The 27456-nt window shown below is 36.5% G+C and overlaps 1 protein-coding gene across 2 annotated transcripts in view; it reads left to right on the top strand.

Annotated features, from left to right (window-relative positions):
* The window catches only part of grb10a (growth factor receptor-bound protein 10a), a 55447-nt gene that overhangs the window by 20648 nt on the left and 7343 nt on the right, over nt 1–27456 (top strand). For both annotated transcript variants that reach the window (XM_016551691.1, XM_016551692.1), the window contains exons 4-6: nt 7208–7454; nt 9306–9441; nt 25302–25458. In XM_016551691.1, coding sequence (XP_016407177.1) covers nt 7208–7454; nt 9306–9441; nt 25302–25458 — 540 coding nt within the window. The remainder of the gene's footprint in view (nt 1–7207; nt 7455–9305; nt 9442–25301; nt 25459–27456) is intronic.

Below are 27456 nucleotides of genomic sequence, written 5' to 3' on the forward strand. Positions count from 1 at the left end.
TATATATATATATATATATATGCATATTCTTGGCTGTCTAAATGAGGACATGCCATAAACTTCTATTGTTTTTATAAAAAGATAATTATAAATACTGAAGACTAACCCTACCCCTTAAAACAGAGGGTTTGGAACTGGGTCCATTGACCCCCTTAGAAGGCGAGAAAGTTTTTTTTTTTTTAATGTATATTACATATTTATTTTTTAGGGCTATCAAAAGTTACAGTGTGAATATGACATCAATAAAATGTTCAATTAATATTTCCTTTATACATAAATATAGCTGTCTTTATATTTTATAAATTGGGTCCCTCAAAAAAAACGTTCGGGTCCTTTGTGTAAAATTGTTTTAAAACCCCTGCCTCCAGGATTTTTATTATTTTTTTAAGTTTACAGTAATACAAATTATTTATTATTCATTTTTCCAACTGAGAGCATCATGAAACTGAGATCAAATGGATAGTTTGTCATATTTAGTTAACTTCTCTGGACAAGTATGTATGCAAAGTAAACACTGTCTTGATGGGGACTTTTCATTAACTTCTACTGTTTATATTCTGAGGTAATGATCTTTTCTTTCCTCTAGTCTAAATCCTCACTTCTGCATTTTTAGATGTTCAATAAGACATTATTTAGTCTGTGTATTAAGCCGTTTTCCTCATGAGGACTGTTGACTGCTTCCTACTGGGCAAGGCGAGAGGGCAGTAGTCCTGTGTCCCATACAGAGAAACACACTTGAGGAAACACACGGTGTGAAAGCCTATAAATCTTTCTTGTTGTGTTCTAGTCATATGTGGCCAGCCATTGGGTGAGTGTGTGTGTGTGTGCATGCTTGCACTTACATGCCTATGAGGTGACCTATATTCAGTACACAGAGAGAGAGAGAGAGTTGGGCACATGAGGTTGGACGGTCTTCTGAAACACACTTCCACAGTGAGGAAAGGGAGCTGAAAGAAGAACAACAGGAAAGAGACAGTCAGTCTGTATTAGCCTCTGAAGAGGTCTGTGTATCTGTTTTTTTTTTTTAATTCACTGCTCAGGGCTTGCAAAATCACTAGCCCGACGTCTGTGTTTTCCAGTAGGGCTACCAAAATGTATCACTGCCCTGCAGAGCACGAACACAGAATTGATTCCTCTTTCGCTTGAACCGACACATACACGCAAAATTATCTCAAAATAACTATCTCGGCAAGTATTTTCATGTCTTAAATGAACGTAAACAGTGGAGAAAGAAATCGCAAGTGCATCATTATATTGGATCCGTGCATTCGGTCATTAAAGGGGCAGCAGCCTAAACTTGCATGGAGACATTTCTTTTATTTGTATTTATTTGATTTGGGATTTGTTTTAAAATTTCAAGTTAGTATATTGCTTGACATTTTCATTTTCACAAAGTAATGTGCAACCTTTTGGTCTGATAAATAACAAAAGGACACCTTTTTAAAAATCTGTCTTAAATCTAATTTTGTTAAAGAAAATTGTATGTGAAATCAGTATCGTGAATCATATCACATCTTGAGTTGAGTGAATCGTTACATCCCTATATGCTACTAGTTTTTGCTGTGGTATCGAAGTAGTAAATTGTTCTTTAAATAATAAGTGCTCTCTCTTGACTTGTTATTTGAAGAAAAAATACAATATATTTTATTCGGGCTAGTTAAATTCATTTTTGGGCTACCAAAATCTGAAGAATGCCTGCCTGAAGGGCTACCAGGGATTTTGAAATTTTGCGAGCCCTGCTGCTAGCTAGGAATCTTCCTTATAGATTGCTGATGAATGTTATTATTAGTTCTTTAACTAACTGTATTGTTTGTCATTGTTAGTTGTTTGACAAGGTTTGAAGTTAATACTAAAGGTATTGTGTCCCTCATACAATAACTGATAAACCGAAGCGAAAATAGACATGCCCACTCTTTGTAAAACCCCACCCTGCAAACAATCTAGTGTACAGTCAAGAGTTTAAATAGAATATGATGCATCAAGGATTCATGATTTGTGAGTACATACTGTATCAAGTGTGTGATTTGTAACAGGATTACCATGGTATTAACATAGTAATATACAAAACCCCTGTAGAATTATCAGTGAATGTCCAAAAACTTGGCAGTACATGTCCAAAAACACTGTTACCATGATGAGCCAGGCATTTTAGAACCTGACCAAAGACAACAGGATTAACATTGTTCATGTCAAAAAAAATAAAAAAATAAGTGGTATTACCATGGTAACATACACGAACATATAGCATCGACATGAACTAAAGTAATGGCAGTTTCATACAATGGCAGTACTATGGATTTTTATATTACCATGGTAATATTATGTTCTTTTACGTGTAGCATGATAATGTCTTAATGTTTTTGAAGAAACACCATTAATAAAAACATAGTTTTACCATGGTACCACATACAAAAACAGCTGGATTACCATGATACTTGTTCTAAAACACCTAGCATAACCATGGCAACATGTCCAAAAAACACAATGTGCATGTCAAAAACATGGTATTGCCATGCTAACACACAAAAAATACCCCATAGCATCATCATTGTAATTTTTAGAATACTATTCAAATTCTATAGGTTTTATTTATTACCGTGGTAATAGTGTGTTCTTTTACATGTAGCAAAGTAATGCCATGGTTTTTGAATGGGTTTGCATTGGTATCATATACACAAAAACATGTTATTACCATGATGAAGTACAAATAGAACCTATGGCATCAACACATGATATGGTATTGTCATGATTTTTAGTCATACCATGTTAATTATATTGGTTTTTTTATGTTACCATGGTAATAGCATGTTTTTTATGGCATGGTAATACCATTGTTTTTAAATTATGGTAATGTTTGTGTTTGTTAGTAGTGTGACTTTATGTAAGTTAAGGAATGTGAAATGGAGAAAAGAGGAAGGGAGTGTTTGGAAAGATGGGGAAAACTTTTAACCGCTCTCAAAACATATTTGGAACATTTAGCGCTGAGAGCGGCAAAAGGGAAGATGCTCTTTGACACTCACTTGGACTCGTTGTACCTCTTGAAGTTCTTGTACTTGTAGTACCTCATTGTTTTACCATCCTATTCATCCTAGTTGTATGTGCATGTTTGCATTTGAGGAGACTTCTTTTATGCGCAGAGCACTTGCCGAGCTCTCTTCTTACATACACAAACACTTACACTCGGACACACGTGGAAGTGTGTGGGTCTGGGGTATGTATGGAATGCACCCTTCGGACGCTGCTGATATTCTAGAGGAAGTCAGAAGCAGAGCTTTGATTTTAGACCTGTTTTCGAATCAGCCTCTCTGATTGGTCACTTGTCAGTTGCTAAGGTAACTCGGGTGTTGTTAGGAAGCTAGCTAAGTTAACAATAACTAGCTAGCTAAGTTAAAGTTGGCATGAAACGCATTTACCTGCCTCCACTTTTGAGTGCAGCGGCCACATCTCAAAAGCCAATCAACAGCCAAAGAATAAAGCCAAGTTCCCGCCTTACATTTGTTCTTTTTCAATAATCGTTAAACACATGATATACGTCAAAATACAGAATAAAAGATCTGTCACCACTTCGGTTTCATTGTGACTAATCTGTATATTAGCTAGCTAAGCTAATATTTGTTTGCAGTTAATAAAAGTTCTGCCTTTCACACCAAGAATGATAACTATAAATCCTCCTGGGACCCAGGCATAGACTTTTGTCCTCTGTATTTCTCGGAGATCTTACATGCAGTTTTAAGTCTGGATGTCCTGTACAGAGCACATTCAGGGCTTTTTAGAGATATCAAATGTTTGGAGGTTTGATCATAAACACTCCCTCTCCTTGGCCATTAAATATGATTGATATTGACAGAATGATCAAATTTAGCACTCTTAGGGAAATATGATAATGTTTTGTAATTATTATTTCAATCTGGTTAATTTTCAAATTGTTTGTCATAAATAAACATCTCAGAAAAATTTTATGGGGTTTCGAATCAGACTTTTTGTTACGAAACGGGGCATAATTTTCATACATGTGTTCTGTAGAGGACACCAGGACAAACATTATATTAAAGGGGTCATATGATGCGATTTCAATTTTTCCTTTCTCTTTGGAGTGTTACACCAGGACACGGCATCACAGTATGGTAAGGCGCGTAACATTTCCGTCACATGCTTGAGGTATTCGGCCAATCACAACGCACTGGATAGCTGGCCAATCACAGCACACCTCGCTTTTCAGACCGATGAGCTTTGTAAAAATCGACGCGTTTCAGAAAGGCAGGGCATAGAGGAGAAACAATAATGTACAGTATGTGGAAAATAATGTGTTTTTTGAACCTTAAACCGCATAAACGCATTTCATTACAACAAATACACAAAATAATGTTATTTTTAGCAACAAGTCAATAGGGAAAGAAATTATAAATCAATATTCCTGTGAAATATGAGATATTCTTATGAAAATTTTGCTAAGTTATTACTCCCATTATAACACTACTTTTTTCATTATGGTTTGCCCCAAGAACACATTAATATGCAAATTAGATGCAATTTATAGATGCATAGTATAGAATAGGAATATCAATTTATGGACATTTTATGCACATTCCATAAAGTACAGTATTATATCATTGTTATATCTTTCATAACATAGTTGAGAATCATCTTTGTACAAAGTTTGGCTAAAAATAGCCTGAAACCTAAAAACTGATTGGTTAATGAAAAAATAAAACATTGTTTTTGCTTATAGCCTACATGCCTTTTCATGTCTTTTTAAAAAAAAAATTTAATATAACTTAGTCCTGGTGTCCTCCGCAAAAGGCATAGAATAAAATATGAATAAAATATATTTTTTCAAAAAGTTTTTCTATATTTGTTTCTTATGCTCCAACCAATGTAATGACATAAAAATCAACAAAATTCACAAAACATTTTTTTTCTGATTCTCAGGAGGATAACAATAACTATATTAGCATCCACACCAACACATGATAACGTTCTGTTTATTTGTAGATGCATTCAATGCTCAAGCACTGAATTCGCATGAATTCTTGTTGGCTGTCAATGTTTTTATCATCATGATTCCAACGCGGTTCCTGTGTCATTTTCGTTAAAGTTGTAGTTTGGACTTCTCTGTTATCTTAGAATTAGATTGATTATTAAAAACTTATAGTTATGTAGTTATCTTTCTTGATGTGAACAGCATTAAGCCAGTATATGAACTAGAGTAGTGCTCCTGTTACTCTGTGAGCTAGCTTAGCTAAATGGTGTTTTAGCTAGTCTATGAACTTTTCTGTGTATTTGTCTGAAAGTATGGCCATCTTACCGCCTTCTCTTTCCTTTACATGCCCGGATCGATACGGGACAGCACGTTTCAACAATGGTAACTGTTTGTACTGATGAAGTAAAAGCACTTTGGTGGCCCACACTGCATTAGCATTACATTTAGCATGATTTGCTAACCTTTTAAATGTACCAGTTGTTTGAGGAAATCACTCTAGGGCCTTAAAAGCTTATTTTTTATGGGTCTTGATTGCACAAAGTGCTTCTCAACTAATGGGTCTCAGGGCTGTTTTGATAAGGTTGTGGACAGCAGGGGGAAAACAACGCTAAATGCTAATGATAAAAAGCAGTTTTGGTACTGTGAAGGTTACCACTCGAGGTCCTGAAGCAAAACCAGTTGGGAATCACTAGGTTAAAGGAATCCAGTCATCCCTAGTTAGTGAAAATACACATGCCAGCTATTGAACCTGTCCTCCTTGCTTCACTTAACAGGCATGTACCGTTATTACAGAGCAATTCCACAAACCACCTGCTGTTCCTCCCACAGAACAGAATGTATTGTGATGATGTGTTTTCTGTGTGAGGAAGATTGCTGAAATATTTGGTTTTGGAGATGTCAGTGAGTAACGTTGTGTGGTCATTGACTCAAGATGAGTTGCTCCGAATCATATTTGAGGGGTTTGATCAGATTAGGGAAGACTGGGGAATGTGACCAAAGCGCTGACCACTTTGGTGTTTATTCATTAAATTTGATACTGCCATCTTGTGGCTATTTATTGTTAGTGGCATTGTACATTCAGTGCAATGTTTTTTATGGTTTGTGCTAATACTGTTGAAATGAGACCATTAAATCTTGATTACTGTCTCAGATCCTTTATCACACCATCTCAAGATGCAAATGTAATCGATTAAGCAAACCATACTCAAAGGAAATTAGTTTAAACATAAGGGAAAACTAGAAACTAAAGATTTTGTTATCAGTTTCTGAGATTCTGGGGCACCACTGAACCATAATGCATATAGAGAACAAGTGGACACAGTGGTAAATGTTCTGTGGCCGATCTGTCAAAGTGTGTCCAAAGGCTCAGCTTAAAATCATCCAGGAAGCCACAGTGGATCCTAAAAAACTCTTTCAAAGAAATGTGGGCTGGGAGAGGAGCAATGTGGAAACCACTGCTAACCAAGAACATAAACGCTCATCTCTCATCTGCCAAAGAGCACCTGGCTGATCCCCAAGACTTTAGGAAGAATGTTCTGTGAGTCAAAAATGGAACGTTTTGGATGACATGCATCCCATTATGTCTGGCATGAAGCTAAAACAGCATTCCACAATCTAAAAGCATCTTACCAACACTCAAACGTGGTGGTGCCAGTATGAGAATGCCTTGCTTCTTCAGAACTTGCCATGATTGGTTTAATGGTTAAGTGAAATTGTGAAATCAAAGTAAATAAATAAAAACCCTTATGAAATATTGATGTGGTGGAGCCATGGTGCAGTGTGACTTTTATTTTAGAATTAATATGAATGAATTAATAAAATGAATAGAATTAATATAAATGATGCTTTTTTTTATTCAGTTCAATGTATTTACTGTTGCTTTTGATCAATTTAATGTGTCCTTGCTGAATAAAATGATTAATATTATTTTCAAAAAAAAGGGGGAAAAAAAAACAAACTTTTAAATGGTTTCTTTTACATTTTTCATAATTGAACTTTGTTTATTGAAATTCTTCATCAGCTTGACAAATGTTCAAAAGTACAAATATTGCACATAGTCTTTCAATTAATATGCATAATACTCAATGATGAATTATAGTATCCTATTGTTGTCGATTGAGTGTATTTCTGTCAGTATTGTGGCTACTGCTGATACACTTTTGTAGCCTGTGAGTGATCTAGGACTCAATCTCTTTCTCTTTCCATGCATGTTTTGTTTTGCTGCAGAGGATGATGTAGATCTGGAGGCCCTGGTGAATGACATGGCCTCTCTTTCGTCCTATGAGAGCATCTATGCAACCTGTGGGACACAGCATTCAGACTTCGCCCCACTCTTGCACCGCACTGATGGCAGTGGGCTCCATGGCAACAGAGTGGCCCCACTGCCACGGGCCCCTAGTAATAGAGTGACTGCCCCCCACTCTCCTACCCAAAAGCTCCGGCGATCACAGCCAATGCACATACAGGCCGTCAGGTAATGTATATGCACACATAGAAAAGTGTAAGTGTGTGTGTGTTTTAACTGGTAACGGAAACCTGAGAACATCAGTGATTTCCAGGCCTGGAAAATCATGCAAATTTTAAAAGTGAATTACTTTTTGTTTTACACTATTGTAAGAAAAAATACAGTATCAAAAATACAGTAAAACTGTAATATTGTGAAGTAATATTGCAATTTAAAATAAATGTTTTGTTTTTAATATATTTTAAAATGAGCTCAATTTTCAGCAGCTGTTACTCCAGTCTTCAATGTCACATGTTACTTCAGAAATCACTCTAATATGCTGATTTGCTGTTCAAGAAATATTTCTTATTATCAATGTTGAAAACAGTTGTGCTGCCTAATATTTCAAGGTTCTTTGTTATAGAAAGTTCAAAAGAACAGCATTTAATTGAAATAGATTTTATTTGTGCATGTAAAAGTCTTTACTGTTACTTTTAATCAATGTAATGCAGTTGAACCTGAAGAAAAGCATTAATTTATAAAAAAAATATTGCTGAACTCAAACTTTTAAACACTGTAGTGTAGTGTCCTGAGATATTCTGTAATATTTCATAATTTCATCAATTTATGTGAAATTATATTAATTGAAAATAAATTGGTCAAAAGGTGTCGGAATTACATGCTGTAATTATCAAAAGGGATATGAAAATCCACCATCCAGTCACTGATTATGATGTGAATTTCATTTAGTGCAGTTTAATAATACAAAAGTTCTAATGTTAAACGTGCTATGTTATGGCAATAAGTTTTTTTATTAAAATGTTGTATTTTTTTTATAAAAAAGTAATTTAAATGATTTAAAATACAGTAAATTATTACAAATAACATTAAGTAATATATATGATTTTTATTCATTTATATATTTTTTGTTTTAAATATTAATCAGTGGGGGTTTTTTGTATTTAAGAAACAGAATTCATACTCTCTCCTAAGGCTCTATTGATTTATATGTTATGTACGTGTGCTACATTTTAAAGTCATCTTTCTGTTCATAGTCATAATCTTTTCTCTCCCCAGAATCCTCTCAGACTGCATGTTCTAATCAGCTCTTTTACACATCACCTTTCTGCAGGGCTTCTGTATCGTTCGTTCGTCTTTCATCCGCTCTTCTCTGATCTCCATGACAGCAGGGTGTAGTTTCACATGCATACACACACCGAGATGGGTTCACTCAGAGGTTCCCGTCTCTACACACTCACACAGACACACAGTCTTCTTTCGTTCTGACTCGGCCATGAACCCTGAACGGCACACCCCCTGCTACGGTTCGGATTAAAAAAATTCCCTCAGTTATTATGGTCGCTCCAACTGCGCTGTGGCAGTCATGTATTATTCCTGGTCTTATTGATGTAGATCAAAGACCCGAAGACGAGTTTAGCATCTGCAGTCTATGTGTCTGTCTGCTGAACTCTGCCAAACACTACGAGAGTTCATGAACCGGTTCTCAGTTGGCTAAGTGGGTTTCAAATCTCTCGGTTTCATTCATATATTCTGTAGTGGAATCCATAATGCAGCAGTGAGAATTTAATGCGGATTCTTCTGATTTATTTTTCATTAGCCTATCGCTTTACAGCACTGAAGTTTTCAGGGTACTTTAATTCCCTGCTCAGTTTCATATTGATTAAAACATGGATGATATCGGGAATACTGCATGGTTAATGAACCTATGAGATCTTAATGAAACGAGATGTTTACTAGTAATCAAGAAGCTAGATGTTTTAGTGTTAGGAACGGTATGCATTTTAAATCATTTTAAATGTGCATTCAGTACAAGTACAGTCTTTTTTTTTTTTGCTTGTCTCTCTATGTCACCCCTTGTAGGCGACTTCAAGAAGAAGAGTTGCAAGTTCGTCCGGCGTCCTTGCCAGCTATTCCGAACCCTTTCCCTGAGCTCTGCAGCCCCTCGGGATCTCCTGTGCTGAGCCCTGGATCTCTGCCACAGCCATCGGAGTCACATGTAAGACTTGAAAACTGACACTGCCCTCTGAGCCCTATAGCTATTATCCATCAGACACACATGAGATGCTACATGAGTGATTTATTGCAGGTATGAGACTTCTCTGTTTCAGTATGTCTGACATTCTCGTATTTTCTCACGTATGTTCATTCGAGAAACCTGGAGGTGCATATTGAGGTTAAGAGAAACTAAAATGATCGGATATTGACATTTCTATGCCATTTGTCTGTCTCTGCAACTAAAAACTAGTCTCGCCCTACCTTGCATTATGGATGCCAATTGTACATTGTTTGTTTCAAAATCTAGTGAGCTGCATTTGTAGGTAGTATTTTAGGCATCAGAGGCCCATGAGCTAAAACTGTGCTCTTACAATTGGTAGCAAAGTTATGGCGCTATTATATGATGTCTTTATATTTACAAGTCATGAAGATGAAAGAAATCTGTTAGCACTTTTTCTACAGTACTGACATTAAAAAAATGCATTATTTCACTTAAGATTTGTGTGCTACGGTATGTAGTTTTTCTCTTAAAGTAGCCTATCAAGTCATTAGCTTAGCAGCATGCTAACATCAGGCTCTACGTTAGTTAAGCAGATGCTTAAGACAGAAATATACGGCCCCTGCCTCAGCGGTCTACAGGCGCTCATCAGTGTCAAAATGTTTGAGATGGCCAATCAAATCAAAGAAGGCGGGCTTTACGTACTCAGCTTTACCGAAGCAGAGTGCAAATGGATGCTTTTCACATTTTTGGGGTTCTCAGATATGAAAGTCTGAAAAGAAACTGGCCGGTTTAGGCATATTAAGCATTCGATGAACAGTGAATGTGCGTATTTAAAAAAAAAAAATATATATATAATTTGCATATATTTAAAATGCATTACTTAACAATAGATTCTAGTTCTTTTACTACTATTTTTCTTTTTATTTATTTCCTTTAAATAAATAATTTCATAATTTATTTTAATTTCTTTAAATAATAGGACAATTTTTGGGACTGCATCTCTCCACTCACCAACCCCCCCAAAAAATCTAGTAAACATTTTTTTGTCCCCCCACCCCACAAATGTCATGGATATGACCTTGTTGTGAAATGCAACCATGGGTTAAATTGAGCTAGTATGATCCAAAAATCTATCTTGCGTATCCAGAACTGTTTGTTTTCATATTGTTGTGTAGAGTATGTTTCAGGCCTTGTGCTAATTGAGAAGCACTATTTTTCACGTAAGGATTGTTTCAAATCAGTCACTAGTGAGGTTACATTTCAACTTGGATGCTACCTTAGAAGGTAACAGCCAATGTAGACAGTGGAGCAGCTCGATAGGTTTTTAGTGCAGATCTAATGACTCTCACAAAGCTTATCAGGTTGCAGTCGTACAGAGCGTTTCCTCTTTAATCTCTTGTACACCCCACGCACACTCTTTGGACTTCACGGGGTCAGCCAGAGGGATTGTTTGTAAAGCCTGTCCTTTTCAAGTGTGCACTATTGGTGTTTAAAGAGTGCTCTACGAGATGATATGTGCATTTGTCAAGCATTGTCATGAGTGTGAAATCCTGAACGGAAAAGTGTCAGTCTCTTTTTTTTGGCCCTCGACCCCCTTCATATCTTTCCTTCGCATCCTCTGAGCGGAGACTCTTTTCTTGGAAATGAGAGTTGCTTTCCTTTCACACGCCGCTTGCGCTTCCACTTATGAGTGTGTGTGGATGTGTATATTTGTCCAGGTCTGTGCCAGCAGTCAAAGCCCTTCCTTCCTCTTTCCTATCCTCTGTCCTTTCCCACAATGCCTTGCCTTAAGCTCCCTTTCCAAAGGAAAAAAAATAACTATTTATGCTTGTTGGCATGCACAAGCACATTAGAGAGATCATGTTTTGTACGTCCTCTCCCTGAAGCGTTCCTGTAGCTTTGAGAAGTGAAGTGTCATTGTGGGATGGCCCTGTGTTTCCAGTTTTTCACTGGGAGTGACCTCATCACGGGTGGGGTGACATCTTGTGATGTCCTGTATGTGCTGCCCTGGCTCTATTTCTGTCTTTTCATGTGAATATGATCATTTTGTTGTTGTCAACACCCTGAGGACAGTCTATCCATCACTCCTTTGTCCAATTTCATCAGCTGCTATAGACTACTACATTTCTAGACTACTATATTACTACATTTTTTCCATTTTAATTTTTTCCGTTTTAATGGAAAATTTAATTGTATTAATCAAAAAGCATGTCTGATTAATTGAAATCATGAAACTTACACAATTTAATGGCAATTTATTAAAAGCTACATTAAAAAAAATAATAATAATTTTAAGGCCCTATGAAATGTTACTTTTTTTTTCTCAAATTCAGTTTTTTTTATTTTTATAACCGAATTCTGTGCTTTCCATTAGTTTCTGGGTTCCATTTAAATGGTTTCATTCAATTTTAGTAATCAATCAAAAGCATCTCTAATTAATTGATTTTATAAAAAAATTATTATTATTATTATTATTATTATTATTATTATTATTTTCTTCAGAAATACTGTGTTGTGTATTTACATTTTTCTGGTAAATTCTGGTAAATATTTTTTTTCTGGCAAATATTCCTTAAATGATGTTTTAATAATAATTTTATTAGTAGTAGTAGTAGTACTATCATTACATTAAGTAATATATTTCTGTCACAGTTCTTCAAGTTAAACCAAACTTTTCTTTTGACGGGTTGCTGTGAAGAGCAGCTATGGAGTTTGTTAATTGTAGTAAATGAAACTGCACATCTGCGCCATTCATTCACACAGAGACACGCAGAACATGCAGGATTCATATTTAAATAGTATTTTTGCATTTTAATATTCACAGACATAAGTCCATATTGCATTTTCATGTACTGACCTACTTTTGATTTATTCATCCAAAAATTGGTAAATTCCGTGACATTCCATGTTATAGGCCTACAGTAAAGTCCATTTTTATGACCTGATTCCGCAATTCTGCCCACTTTTTCCGCATTGTGGAAATCATAGAGTCCTACATTTCTTTCGTTCGTTCTTTTTCACTCTTTCTTTCTTTTTTGTTCTTTTGTTGTTTGTTTGTTCCTTCTTCTTTCATTGTTTCTTTTTTTTTCTTTCATTCTTTTTTAATTTATTTAGTTGTTCATTGTTTTGTTATCTTTTGTTGTTTTTGTTCGTTCTTTCATTGTTTCGTTTGCTCATTATTTTGATTTGTTTGTTTGTTCTTTCGTTGTTTTGTTTGTGCATTCTTTTGTTCTTTTGTTTTGTTTGTTTGTTCCTTTCGTTCTCTTTCATTGTATCGTTTGTTAGCTTGTTCATTCTTTTCTTTACTTCATTCTTGCTTATTCGTTTTTTCTTTATTCTTTAGTTTGTACTTTCACTCTTTTTCATTCTTTCAATCATGTGTTTTTTTTCTTTCGTTCATTTAGTCATTTTTTCTTTCATTCTTTCTTTCGTTCTTGCTTTATTCATTCTTTCGTTCTCTTTCCCTCCCAAGTTTATTCCAGAATGCACTGCAACAAGCTCAAGTGGAAATCTTCATCCAAATTGGCAGATGAAGCTGAATTGAATTGTCATTTGTGAATATTTTCTTCAGTTTTGATGTGTATTGATAGAAAATAGAGTAATTTAAAAATGCAGTATATTATCACCCAGTATTTCTGTGTGCTATGCATTTTGGTTTACTTAATTTGGAGATTTAGCTTCACAACATCCCCATCAGTTTCTTTGTGCTTTGCAAACATGCCGTCCTGTTAATTGTATGTGCGTTTTTCACAGTGTTGGTCCACCATAAAGACCATTTATGCTAGTATCCACTATACTGCCTATTGTGGCAGTGCTGAGAACACACTATGTACTTTACGCTGTAGTGTTAGTGGTAATTGTTGAGTCATTTCAGGTATATCCCGACTACAGTAAGCCTGGAAAGGTTTAGTTCATTTGAACATACATCTGGAAGAGATTCTTTGTCTAGACTAGGGCCATAAGATTGTTTGGAATGACTTGGACTTGTTTGAAAACATGGTCTTTCTCCCTTTTTGTGCTTTTGCCCTTGAGTGAGTGAGAACAACCGAAAAAAATCTGAAAACAGGACGCTGCTTTAGCTTTGAGGTTGAAGCCAAGGCAGTCTGCTGAGGTAAGAGTTCCGTTGTCAAGATGTATAGGACATCCTGAACGGTCATGTTGATTTTGGTCCCAAAGTTAAGTGATTAAAATTAAGTGAACAATGTGTTCTTGTATTCATTTATTTATTTATGCATCCTAATGATCAGAAAAGCAGAAATTGTTCATATGGATATAATATAAACTACAATTTTATTTTTTAAATAAGTCTCTTAAACTCACCAAGACTGCATTCATTTGATTACAAATGAACACGGTAACAGTAATATTGTGAAATATTATAACAATTATAATTAACTGTGTATTTGATATATTTAAAAATTCATTTTTTTTGCTGTGATGGCAAAGCTGAATTTTCAGCAGCCATTACTCCAGTCTTAAGTATCAAATGATCCTTCAGAAATCATTCTAATATGCTGATTCACTGACTTTCTGACCCCAAACCTTTAAATGATAGTGTATATGGGGTATATATAATAAAAATTAGAGGCAGATGTCTGTCATTAGAATAGATTTTAATTCCTTCTCAGAATGATTCATAAATTTGTAGCAATAATACATTTATCGTGGGAACATGTATATTACATTATAGTTATTATTCCTGGAAATTAAATTAGAAATGGTTTATATTTGAAACAATCATATGGTGCTGACAATTTGAAGATAATCCAGTGAAATTTATGTGATTTGTCACTTTTTATTTGGAACTTCATGGACACAGACCAAAAGATAAGACCATTCATAACAAACGAATACGTCTGGCATCAGTGAACAAACATTCACACTATGTAACACTTGAGTGAGTAAAAACAGTAAAACTGATATTATAAACAGACTCTGATTGTAAACCATTTTCCAAGTCAAATAGCCCAATGTACAGATGAAGTCCAATATTAATGTGACAAGTTGCAGTTACACCTGAATAATGTACAGCCGCCATTTCCACTGATATCCCAAAGTGTAAAGCAGAATCTCTACTTTCTACAATCACACTGTATATACTGTGACGAGCGTTCCGAGCTCACATCAGCGTTGCCCTGGAAATGGACGAGGAACACCTGCACGCGCTCATCACGGGCTGATCGGTCACAGCTGAGAGTCATCAGCCCGCGGCCAGATAAGCCGCGTGAGGCCCGACGGAAGAGACAGACATACTCTCCCAGAAGCTGAAGTCTAACGTGTTCTCTCCTTTACATTCCAGAAACCAGCCCGTGACCAAGCAGCCCGAGCACGAGCGCCGCACGGACTCACCGACACTGGAACTCGCTCACAGAGGAGCACCGACTCACGCACGGAGAAGCCTCGACTCAACCTCAGCACCCACCGCACTCACTTGGGCACTTGATCTGTGAATAAATCCACCCTCCAGGGTATTTATTTGAGCTCTCCTTGTCGCGTGTTCCTTCCACCTCGTTACAATACTGTTACACCACCCAGCCCTAATATTTCTGACCTTTGTTCATATACTTTGTTCCCAAAAGGTCTTACTAAGTTGATGTCAGTTATGATGTTTTTTTTAGAGAGTTTGAAGGTCACACCAGTAAGCATGTCTAATTATGGTTTGCAATACTTTTTGAGCATAATTTTGTAAATGATATTACTACTGAAGAATGCTGTAGATGGGTTATGCACACATGTGGTTTCTTAATGATCTCATGAGGATTGTCTGACCCTTAGTGACCGGCGGGCATCTGACAGAACTGGCCAGGCTTTGGCGTGCATGACATAGGCACAACACGCATTGCTCAATGTAGTCTCTTGCTGAGCGTGGGAATGGAATAAATGCTGCTGCTGTGTTTGTGATACTGACAGTGCGTTAGCGTGATTATAATCAGGTGCTTGAGATTTCTGTCAGTATGCGTCACAAAGTTGGAATCTTTTGTAATTTCTCGTGCATGCTCCACAGAGGTCTTTCTGTATGTGTGTTTATCTGAGCGTCTTTGTATTTATACTGGCACTGCCCTCAGACTAGACAAGATTACACTCTGCCTGCATATGCAACTGAAATCATACGCTCTTGCTTAAATACACAGCAGATTCAATCTGTACGTTTTTTTGACTGGTGAATGCATTTGTGTGATGTATGAATTTACAACGCTACTGTCACCCCAAAAAGTACTTGGCCACGCTTGTGTGAGATAAATAGCTAAATATCAAACCAACATATTAAAGATTTTAATTTTCAAGAAATATGTTTAGTAAGAGACTGTTTGAAGTTAGATTTCAAATTATAAAACAGTAGATATACTGTAACCTGTGTGAATTTCTAAAACTTAAATATAAATAACTAAAATAATTTTAAAATAAATGATTAAATTAAATGATTTTGATATAATCATATAATTTAATCATTTAAATGTTTAAATTATAAGTTATTATTATTTTATTATTTTTGTAGATAAACTAGTAGTGCATAGCACTAATGTTGTTGGTTTGATTCCCATGGAATGCATGGACAGATAAAAAGTGCATAGTTTGAATGCCCTGTAGGTTGCTTTGGATGGAAGCGTCTCCAGAATACATAAATGTAAATGTTTTTCAGAATGACGTGCATTGATGAATTGCCCACAATAAGACCCAAAACATGCGTTTAGAAAATAAATGGGGTCAATTTTGACTTCAGCTTCAACTGCAAGCTTGTGTGTAACTTCTCCGAGTGGTGTATGTGTGTTTGTTTAAAACGGCAAGAGCGCACAGGTCTGCCGCAGTGGGATTAATTAGGATTCGCTAGATTTTCTTATTTACTCTTTTCTTTATTTATGTGTGTCCGCTTTCCCCTTGTGTGCATACAAATACTAATACGGCATTCTGTGCATGAGTGATCCATCTCTGATGTAGTAACTTGAGTTTCAAGCGCTGAACCTGTCGTGACCTCCGCTGGATTCTGTGAGCGAGTGATTAATGGCAGTGAGCCAGAGCGCGGAGCCGCAGGGGGTGCGTGTCTGTGAGTTTGTGTACAGTGCGAAACGACACCAGGCCCTGAAGACTCTCGTAAAAGTCAGACCATAAAGTGACAAGTGATTGAGTGCTAGCAACATACACAAAACCAACACAGACACATCTGTGTGTGAGCGACAGTGACACCGAATGTGTTTGTTGAACTAGTCGTCTTTGTTTTCAGTCGGTCTGGATTTTTGGAACATACAGGTAGCAGCAAATCAAAACAATACGGGTGCATTTCATGCCGTATATCAGGTCTTATATTAACATTTCGGTATATCTGCATGCCGATAGAGAACAGAATGTTCAGGCGGCTGGCTTGAGTTTTTATTTAAGAATGATAATATGACCAGTCACTTTTTCCAGCACCTGTTTATTTCAGTTAACATGTATTTTGTTTCACTTAAAAAAAATGTTTTTTGTTGTTTTAGTTTTAGTAACTATAATAACTCTGGATTTCTTTAGCTTAGTTGTGAAAAATTTGGGCTGGTTATCCAGACGTTGTAGGTTCAAACCCTTCAAGGTGTTGTAACAGTATTTAGATGGGGAAAAAATGCCCTTTGCTTTTCTTCTGTTTCTCGCACTGTAAAAAGCTTCAAAGTCACATCTGCCACATCATATTACAATTTTGCAATATACTCTAGAGTTGCCCTGGAAAACCTGACATCTTTTGAGAATTTTCATAGCTATTTTGACTCTCTCAGACCAAACTGACTCTTCCTGAAATAAAAAATACCATAAATTAGATATTCAAATCAGATCTTCCATTGAATTTCATTGTTTGTCTTCTGGTAAAGACCACTTCAAAGTTGTAAAAGAAACCTTTGTATACTCTGTCCTCACTTACTCTTTAAACTGCAGTTCAGCCAAGCTTAGACGCCCTCAAACTAGCTTTGCTTTGATGATAGGCTGACATTTGTTAACTTATAACTGAACTCGAGTGCTCCGAGCAGCATGGGACCGCACTTTTTTTTTTTAGTCTGTCTTGTTCTCGGGATGTTGCGGTCAGCTGATGAGACTTTCCATAAATGCTTTGCCTGATTAGAAAAATCAAATTTCTCTGTCATCTTTCTTGTTCTCTTTGAATGGCTCTCTCGTTGTGTGTAAAGAGAGTGTACGATACTGTACTGTACAATGCTTAATTTATCTCTACCAAATTAACTAACATTCACTGTACCTATACAATGGCCAGTTGTTTGGGTTGTATGTATGTTGGTTTCCTTGCACATTTGCACAAACCATTTGTCTTGTGTTCAGCTTGTTTGCGCTGTCCCATTTCACATCCATCCAAAACCCACCTAAGATGAGAAGGATTTCTAATGAGTTTGTTGCACAAAATTTACTATGTGACTTTTTACATATGAATACATGGGTGTGTGTTATAGTTTCTATAGGAGCACTGCTAAAGCAATTGAAACACCTATATGTTTCTAATTCTTGTTTACCTGACACACACACAGTTGTTTAGCATTTGAGGCATGGCTAGTCTTGCTTATGTGTTTAAGGTAGACTGTAAGTAGCAATGGTCACACAGTTTAATTCACATGTATTTATGTAACATTTTTAATGTCATGAAGGAGCTTTACTGGGTGTGATGCCTAAAATCCCAGTGAGTCAGCACAAAGTAACTGGAACAGAAATCCATTAAATTGACGGTTTGTGAACGTGGCATTGTCAGGCCATGAGAAATTAAATTTTATTTCATTTTACACCCTTTTATAAGCAGATGCTCATGAGGCAGTCCTGTTTATATGAACACAGCGATAGAATAATTTTGTATTTTATGTATATATGTGTATGTATGTGTGTGTGTACATATACATATATGCATATATATATTATAGGGATGTTCTGATCAGGTTTTTTGTGACCCCGATTTGATTCAAGTCATTGAATACTGAGTATCTGCCGATACCGAGTCCCGATCTGATTAAGCAGTTTAAATATATATATATATATATATATAAAAACAGGAAGGGGGCAAAAACCTTTTCACGGCACTGTATATTCATATATTTATAGTGTATATAGTTATATACACACTAAAAAAATCACTAGTAATTTTCACAAATAATTGCATAGAAATGGCAAGTAACACATTGAAAACATGAAACTTAACTTTATTTACAACTTTAAATAATTTTTATGTATCTATAGGTGTGTGTGAAAATTAATTAATTAAACAAGTTATAATTCATTAATATTGGTTAAAGCATTAGCTGTCATAAACTAAAAACGAACGTTTCACTTTTTAGCTGAACTTTTAAGATTTTTAAATTCATTTTATTCAGAATACATTAACTTATGAGTACACTAACTTAATTGTTCAGTTTGAAATGTTAAAATGTATTAGTACATGTAGAAATTAACCATTATTTGGATTGCCTGGTATGCTAGGCATACCCATCTTGCCAAAATGTTGTGTTTAATCTAAAAGCTCATCTAAAAACCAATATTAGGGTAGTTTTGGATCAGGTGTTACATATCCACTTGTCTTATTGCTGAGTTGGCTAGGTTCCTTTGTTATACCTTGCTACTATGTTAAACCTACCATCTGAGGCATATTACTGAGTTTGATTTGTAAGGAGAAAGAGACTTTGACTTCCTCTTGTAAAAACGGTGAGCAGGGCATTACGTTCCCAGTCTCGTTTCATGTGGTTAAGTAGGATGATGCACGTTTAAACACTTTTTAGACCCATCACACCACTGACAATCCACATATTTGTTTACCTGTCTCCTGAGTCATGCTCTGTGTGAGAACCACTTTGTATTTTTAGTTCACACAGTCAAACAAACTCAAATGCCCCATTTAGCAGAACCCTTGCCAAAAATCCCCTCCCATGTGACCCGTTAAAGGTTTGTGCTGTGAAATGAAACACTGTTGCAGCAGAGTTGAATATGTCTGTGCGTGTGGATCCTGTCTCCACCCTGGTGTACACTCAACACCAGTTTGCTTCGGTTTGTGTGCCAGAGCCTTAGGACACACTACAAAACACACACACACACTCTCACACACTGCCCAGTCAGCTGACTGCAACACAAACCCCTGAGAGATGACATGAGCCAACATTGCTGAAAACATCAGCATGAGAAAATAATCCTCTCCTCAAACTACCCATGTCCCTCTTGATTCTTAATTCATCTCAAATGGTATCTTTATGTCTGGTCTTTTGATGCCAGTTAATTGGAAAATTACATTTCATGAGAAACAATGTACCGACTCTTGATGATTGCTGGATCTCTATATTGTTTGTGGAGTGAGATGGACACTGTGGACCATGGGATAAAAAATGTTTCAGTCCTAGTGCCAGACTACAGTCTCATGTGCTGGGTTTTAATCTTTTTATGCTATTTCTGAATTTAAACTTGTGTGTATTTAAAATTTTTATTTTATTTATTATATATATATATATACACACACACACACACATATATATATATATATATAGATAATGTTTCTGACCTTTTGCTTCCAAGTTGGTGAAAACTATGTGGAAAATGCAGATGTGGACTGAAACTCAGAAATAGTTAATTTAGTTATAGTTAAATAATATAGTGTTATTCTATATGATATATAGTATTATTATTAATGTGCAGTGAGGTTCAAAGTCTGAGATCATAAATCTAGAATTAATTCGTATGTATGTATTTATTTATTTTTATTATTTATTTTAATTGAAATAAAAAAAATTCCTTTACTTTTTTGATAATTTTTAATAAAAGTCTTACACATAGCATGTGTGTATCTATTGATTCTCTCTCTCTCTCTCTCTCTCTCTCTCTCTCTCTCTCTATAGAGTCACCTCTCCAAGGATGGTTGCACTCTACTTTTTGATATGCATATGTCATCATGTGTCATATGTATCCCGTTCATCTCTGTTTATATCCTTTATTCATTCTGGGTTTGTTTCCACTTGCTGATAAACTGTGAAACACGTCGGGTTGCACAAACATGTCTCTCTCTCTGTATCTCACACACAGACTGGCTCCTCTCCGTGAAACCTGAAACTTCCAAAGCTGTCACTGACGTTTATCCCCTGAGATCTCTAAACAAAGGCGTGTGTGTGTATGTATGTCAGGGCAAGTTTTTTGCCTGTGAGTGTGAATGTGGATTTTTACAGTATGTTTGTGATGTCACTGAAGGCAGGGTCACGTAGAGTTCAGTAAACTGCAGATGGTAATAATAATGCATGAGTTCGAGTGTACATGCATGTGCGCCAGGCCTGTGTGGGGTTAAAATCGAATTTGCACTGTCTAGTTAGGTAATAAGAGTGAGGTGAGTGATCGCAGCACACAGGACTGTTTACAAATGAACTCACAGGGCCTTATTTCCAGAGAGCCACAGGTTTCTCATAGTCTTATGCACTTATCTAATTTACACTAGCTTAGACAGGGTTTTATCATGCTAAGTTGTACAATACTTAAAACATTATTTCCATTTAAATGGATGGCTGTTTAAGTTAGATTTTCGGTTATTCAGTCTCTTATTCATCTGTGATAGCTTCTTGTTTCTGATGTCTTTGATCTTCCGCTGTGGGGGTCAGTCTTGCATAAGCAAAGTCCCTTTAAGGCAAGTCATTTCACTTAGCAGGCATCTTTGAAATGCCTCTTGGGCATGCAAGTGCAGCTCCTATCTCTTTGAATGGGGAAACATCAAATTCTCCAAAACTGTTTGCCAACCTTACAATTAAATTTCATATTTGAAATCACCAATGAAATCCGACAACAACTGTCTCATAAATGTTGTTTCTTTTGCTCAAATAGCGTTAAAAAGCTTATTTTTCAGACTAGACAAGCCAGTGCGCATACGCAGTCCTAAGCGTGCATCTCAGAATGCTGTTTCTATAGCAACTGGAGCTTCTAACGGCAACTGCAGTGACATGATGACTTTACCTATTAGTGATTGGCTCTTTTATTCAGAAGACCGAGCTTCCTTCGATAGAGCGGCCATATTGAGCGTTGCATTTTTCCCCATGCAAAACTATACAAGTGACACGTCTTGGGTATTCTATAGTCTTTGGCATAAGTGTGTTTGTGCGCTGCGGCCAGTCAGTTTAATGGTTTCTCACCCACATATGCTCATGTATGCTTATATGCATCGGTGTGCTTGTGAGTATGGTCTGTACTTGCACACACACACACACACACAAATCCCAGGGCAGTTTTTAGATGCACCTGAGTTTAATTATGACACAGTATAGCATTGCACTCACTCGCACGCTCATTTACAGAAAGGCTGAGTAAAGCCAGTCATAACTCTTGAAATGACTATATCAACCCGATCACCTCTTGTCTATGTCTGTCTGTCTTACTAACTATCTGTATGTCTCTCTCTATTTGTCTGTCTTACTATCTGTTTGTCTTTCTGTTTTACTATCTCTCTTTGTCTGTCTTACTAGCCGTCTGTCTTTCTGTCTCACTATCTCTATTTGTCTCTCACTATCTATCTGTCAGTCTGTCTTACTCTCTATATGTTTTACTATCTATCTGTCTTCCTATCTCTCTTTGTCTGTCTATCTTTCTGTCTGTCTCTCTTGCTATCTATCGATATCAAGGGTGGTCAACGTCGGTCCAGGAGAGCCACAGTCCTGCAGAGTTTTGCTCCAACCTTGATTAAAACTCACCTGCTTGTAGCTTTCTAGTAACCCTTAGACCTTATAACTGTCCAGCTATACACCTTTTTAACTAATTATACACCTTTCTAACTGTATATACGGTATATATATTCCTAACTTACTGTGTACCTGTCTGTCTAACCATCCAACTGTATCTATTTAACTATATATCTAACTGTATTCCTGTTTATATAAATAAGCTCTATATCTGTGCATATATAATCACAGAACCTAATGTATCAAAAGTATTGGCCATATACTGTGACCTCTGTTCTATTTCTGGATTACCTCTTCCCTCTTTATACAAACTGCGAACAATGCTTGAACAACCCTCTATTAACTCCCAACAAATACTTTGTTGCCATATGACCCTCAATGTTTGCAAAACCTTTATTTAACATTTAAAGATCCTCCCATGTGACCCGCAGAGGCGGGACGGAGCAGTGCAGAGCAAATGTTTGCTCGTAGCCACATGATTGTGAGGATGCATTTGAACAACATTGGGTAAACGCTCTTACGTCGTAAAGCTTGTAGAAAATAGCATTTGCAGCAGTAGAATGCTACATGCATAACAAAGAATAAGCCATGAAACAATGCTGTGCAAACAGTTTCCACCGCTATACTGGTTTTGCCAATAACTCAACCCCCAACATCCTTTTCTTCATGGTGTCGAGTCAGATTACATGATACTGTTGTCTCCTGTCTGAGAGGACTGAATGGTATGTTTTTGAATTTGTTTAGTTATTCTTTACCAAACTTAAACTGAAGGTGTACGTACATCTTCAAACAGTGAGAAATGGTAAAGTGTTGAGAATGTTGAGTATGAGAAAGAAAATCACTAGTTTTACTGGGGAAGTGTTGTGGGAGGAGGGATTTTGCTGGGATTTGGCCTCTGTTGTGTGTTTTTAAGAAACACTCTCCAGTTGTGATACGCTGAGTTTTGAGAAAAAGAGAGGGAGCGGTTTTCTTTGGCTGTGGAGTTCAAAGCCAAACTTCGGGCAGGGGGGGGGGTCTGACTCTGTGTGTGTGTGTGTGTGTCAAGATCTGGATGTGGGGCTCTGTCTCAGGGCTTTCCAGAAAGAATTTGAAACTTTGACAGAAGCCAAGGCAAAGTTTGATGTGGGGGAGAAAGAGAGAGTAAGGTTGTGGAAAAGAGAGAGGGAGAGACAAAAGGAGAGTTGATGGAAGAGAGAGAGAACGAGATGGAAGGGGGTATATAGAGGAAGAATCGTTATTAATGGTTTGTAATGTGTTTCTATAAAAAAGTCTATATTATAATAAAATGACAGAAAATAAAATGTGCACAAATGTAATGAAATCAACATGAATTATGAACCATTTATTTATTTATTTTATTTTACAATTTTCATTTAATGTATTATTCCAATACAAAGTATATGCTTTTATTGCACTTTAAAAACTAAAATCAACATGAATTATTAACCATTTATTTATTTTACTTTACAATTTTAATTTAATGTATTATTCCAATACAAAGTATATGCTTTTATTGCACTTTAAAAACTAAAATCAACATGAATTATGAACCATTTATTTATTTATTTTACTTTACAATTTTAATTTAATGTATTATTCCAATACAAAGTATATGCTTTTATTGCACTTTAAAAACTAAAATCAACATGAATTATGAACCATTTATTTATTTATTTTACTTTACAATTTTAATTTAATGTATTATTCCAATACAAAGTATATGCTTTTATTGCACTTTAAAAACTAAAATAAACAAAGTAAAATTATTACACCCATTTAAATGCTTGATTGTTGGCTAATGTTGATTATTACATTGTGTTTTTTTTAAACAAATCAAAACACATAATGTAACAATCAACATTAGCTTATATATGTGTTTTCAAATACTAAAGGTCTTAAGGTAAACACCTGTAATATATTTTATTTTATTACTAAATGTAATGTTTATATATATATATATTAATATTTTACACATTATCTATGATGTTTGCCATCATTGACGTCAGCTATATTTGAATAAGATTTGACAGCAATTCCCAATTCGTTTTCTTTGTTGAGTCTGTCCTCTCCCATGTAATCTCTTTTGTTCCATGGAAGAAAAAAAGTTATGTTTGGAATGACTAAATAAGGGATACCCATTATATGAATTTTATTGACAAATTGAAAACGTAGTCATCTCTCTCCGTCTTTTTCTCGCAGCTTAATCCACTAGAGTATTGTAAGACACAAGCTGCTTGTCAGCTGAGTCTCTCTCCCTTCTTCTCTCTCTCTCTCTCCCTCTCGTTTCAGCAACTCTTGGTCTCATCTCAACCCTCTGCCCATTCTCAACTCCTCTCATCCTCTCGCTTTCTTTCCTCCTCCCCTTGCCCTCCCTCTTTCTCTCTCTCTCTCTCTCCCTCTCTCTCTAACTCACTCACTCGTTTGCTCTCGCCGCGTGAGTAAGCAGAGGTTGTCTCAGAGTGAAAATGCCATCGTGTTCGCCGGACTGTTGCTTATATCAGGCTGTACAGGTAAGACTGATAGCAACTACTTTCTCTAAGAAAACCATACACATCTTGCAGATGCTGGTCTAAAAACATTTAAAATTGAGTCATGCAGATCATCTTTGTGCATAAATTGCACGCTACTGTTCCCTGCCTCTGTGCTTTTAGTTTGTAAAAAAAAAGTGTCTATAATAATCATAGTTGCAAATGTTTGCTTTTGTGCATGAATGCGTATATCTAGTTGTGCACTTGCACATGTAAATGCATTTAAATCATTTCTTGTTTTGTGCGCACGTTCATTGGAAGCATTTCTCCCTTTTCTGTTCCTTTCTCTTTGTCTGGGCCGTTGGCTTTGGCGTTCACGTGAATGCTGCCTCTTATTGGAGTATATCCTCTTGTGCGTGCGTGTTCAAGTCAGTCATGCTTATGAGCTCCATTGAGCTAAGGACCACATACACAGAGATATGCATGGTTTGCAACAACAAAAACTTGAACAAGAAGTGAAAATTTTTCATCAAGCATAATTTGTATTCTTCGCTAACTGAAAAGTTTGTATTTGAATCACGTATGTTTAGTTTAGATGGTTCACACAGGACCATTACAAGGCTAAGTTGTCGAGTCTGGAGCATTGTGCTAAAGTGTGTCTGTAATTGTTCGACAAATTAGACTCATTGAGAACATCGCCTTGAGGTCATATTTATTGACATTCTGTGTGTGTCTTCAACAGATCATCAAGGTTTTCAGCGAGGATGGTGTGGGAAAAGTTGTGGAAGTCCCCGCCGACATGATGGCCAGAGATGTGTGTCAGTTCCTGGTCTACAAGAACCACTGCCTGGATGACAACTGCTGGTCGCTAGTGGAGCATCATTCCCTGCTTGGTCTGGGTAAGCTAGCATACGTGTACATTCACACAGTCTAGGAGGACACGGTGTTCTGTCCGGGGACACTACACTCGTAGAGTGTCTAACCTGAAGGAAAGAAAAAGTGTTCAAAATGCAGATAGTTTTGAGATGAGCATAGAAAAGACAAGGTTTGCGAAGAACTAGTGCTTAATCTCGCACTGAGGACACGTGTGGCTGCCTATTTCTCAGGCAGATTACAGATTAACCCTTGTCTAAATCATACTAAACAGATTTAACTCTGCCTGACCTTTAGAGATGCAGTCATTGCTCTTGTAGGGTGTTAAAAAGCCCTTTATTGAGCTTCTGAAATAATTCGGGCCGACACAATCAGCTCTTTATTTTAATTCGTCCACTTTAAAGCCATCAAGGAAAGTCGTGACTTTTGCATAGACGCTGATTGTGCAGATCACATGGTATGATGAGGGTGTGGTCTGTTTTGGTGAGCTGACATCTCTGGAGAGGCCAAATATTATGTGGTGTAGTTAGATGTGTTCCCCTCATCTCTTCTGAAGACATTAGAGCGTCAACGTTATGGAAACCTTCTGGAAACGTTGCTCTTACGTAAGCCATTAGCAGAGAGACTCTGCTGACTTTGCTGCCCTCTGTGCAATCAAGCTAAATACATGACCTCATCCCTCTGCAATGCCTCTCACTTTCCCTCACTTTCTCTTTCATACACAGTCATGCTCTCTCTCCTTCTCTTGTGCTCTTCTCGGAGGAGTGAATTAGAGGATGAGGGATCAGATGCACAAAAGAATCATTAGATGGGGTTTGAGCCAGTGCTTTGTTGTCTTTGACATATGAGTACTGCTATACTTAAGAAGCATAGACATTATAGTGTATGGTTAATTTGGCTCGTTTTCTCATTATAGGGCATCACGTAGTGCTGGATATTGAAATATTCCATTTGACAATTTTCAACATGTCTGTTCTTGCCGTTTAAGTGGTAGAGCAACACCAAGGTCATGGGTTGATTCCCAGGGATCATGCATAATGAAAAAAGATTATAGCTTGAATTCATTGTACGACACTTTGGATAAAAGCTTCTGCCAAATGCATGAATTTAAATATAAAATTTAAATATTTTAACAAATTACTGCATATTTTTGACAGATTTGGATTATTAAAACCAAGTATTAGAGCAGGGGTTTTCAACCATTTAGGACATGCGCCCCCCCCAACATCCAACAACCCCCCACACACATTAACATAAAAGCAAATATTCATTAGAGCTATTAAAGCAGCAAACAATTTTTCTTTTGCTCTTTTTGATTAACATTATTTACATAAGAAATGCACGGATCCGTTATACTGATGTACATTTTATATTTTCTTCACTGTTTACATTCACTTAAAACAACCGACTGTGCTTACAAGGATACTTGTCAAGACAGCCATTGGTATTCACCTGCTGTCTGAGAAGGCTATCTGTTTGTGCACTTCAGGTGAGTGAGCGGTGCGCATAGAAACGCTCTATCACAGTACGTGAGTACCGCATTGAGATGTCTTGGGCTTAAATGGCTTAAAATTACTTTAATGTTTAAACTGACAAGACTTAAAACACGCGAGAATGAAAAACTTTCTCGAGGAAGCAGCACTGGCCTGATCGTTACGATTGTTTTGGGGGGCTAAGGTGACAGATAGTGGGGCTGAAACCCACCTTAAAAAGGGTTTAGAATCGCCCCTGGTATAGCGTGCGTAAATATACTGAAACATAAATATATAACCAGTTTACCTGATTCAATGTGATGGCTGAGCCTGGTTCTGAGATAACAACATGCCAATCCGTGGTTGGATTTGTAAAGATTTGTTAACTGGTATTCATCAATTCTCAAGGGAACGTCTCTGAATTAACTGATGCTGGCGCCCCCTTGACAGGTGGGGGGCAGGCCCCACAGGTTGAAAATGAAGCATGAATGAATAAATCTTATTATATTAAATTCATGTTTTAATATATATATATATATATATATATATATA

This window comes from Sinocyclocheilus rhinocerous, unplaced genomic scaffold, assembly GCF_001515625.1.
Source record: "Sinocyclocheilus rhinocerous isolate Xijiao unplaced genomic scaffold, SAMN03320098_v1.1 scaffold314, whole genome shotgun sequence".
NCBI lineage: Eukaryota > Metazoa > Chordata > Actinopteri > Cypriniformes > Cyprinidae > Sinocyclocheilus > Sinocyclocheilus rhinocerous.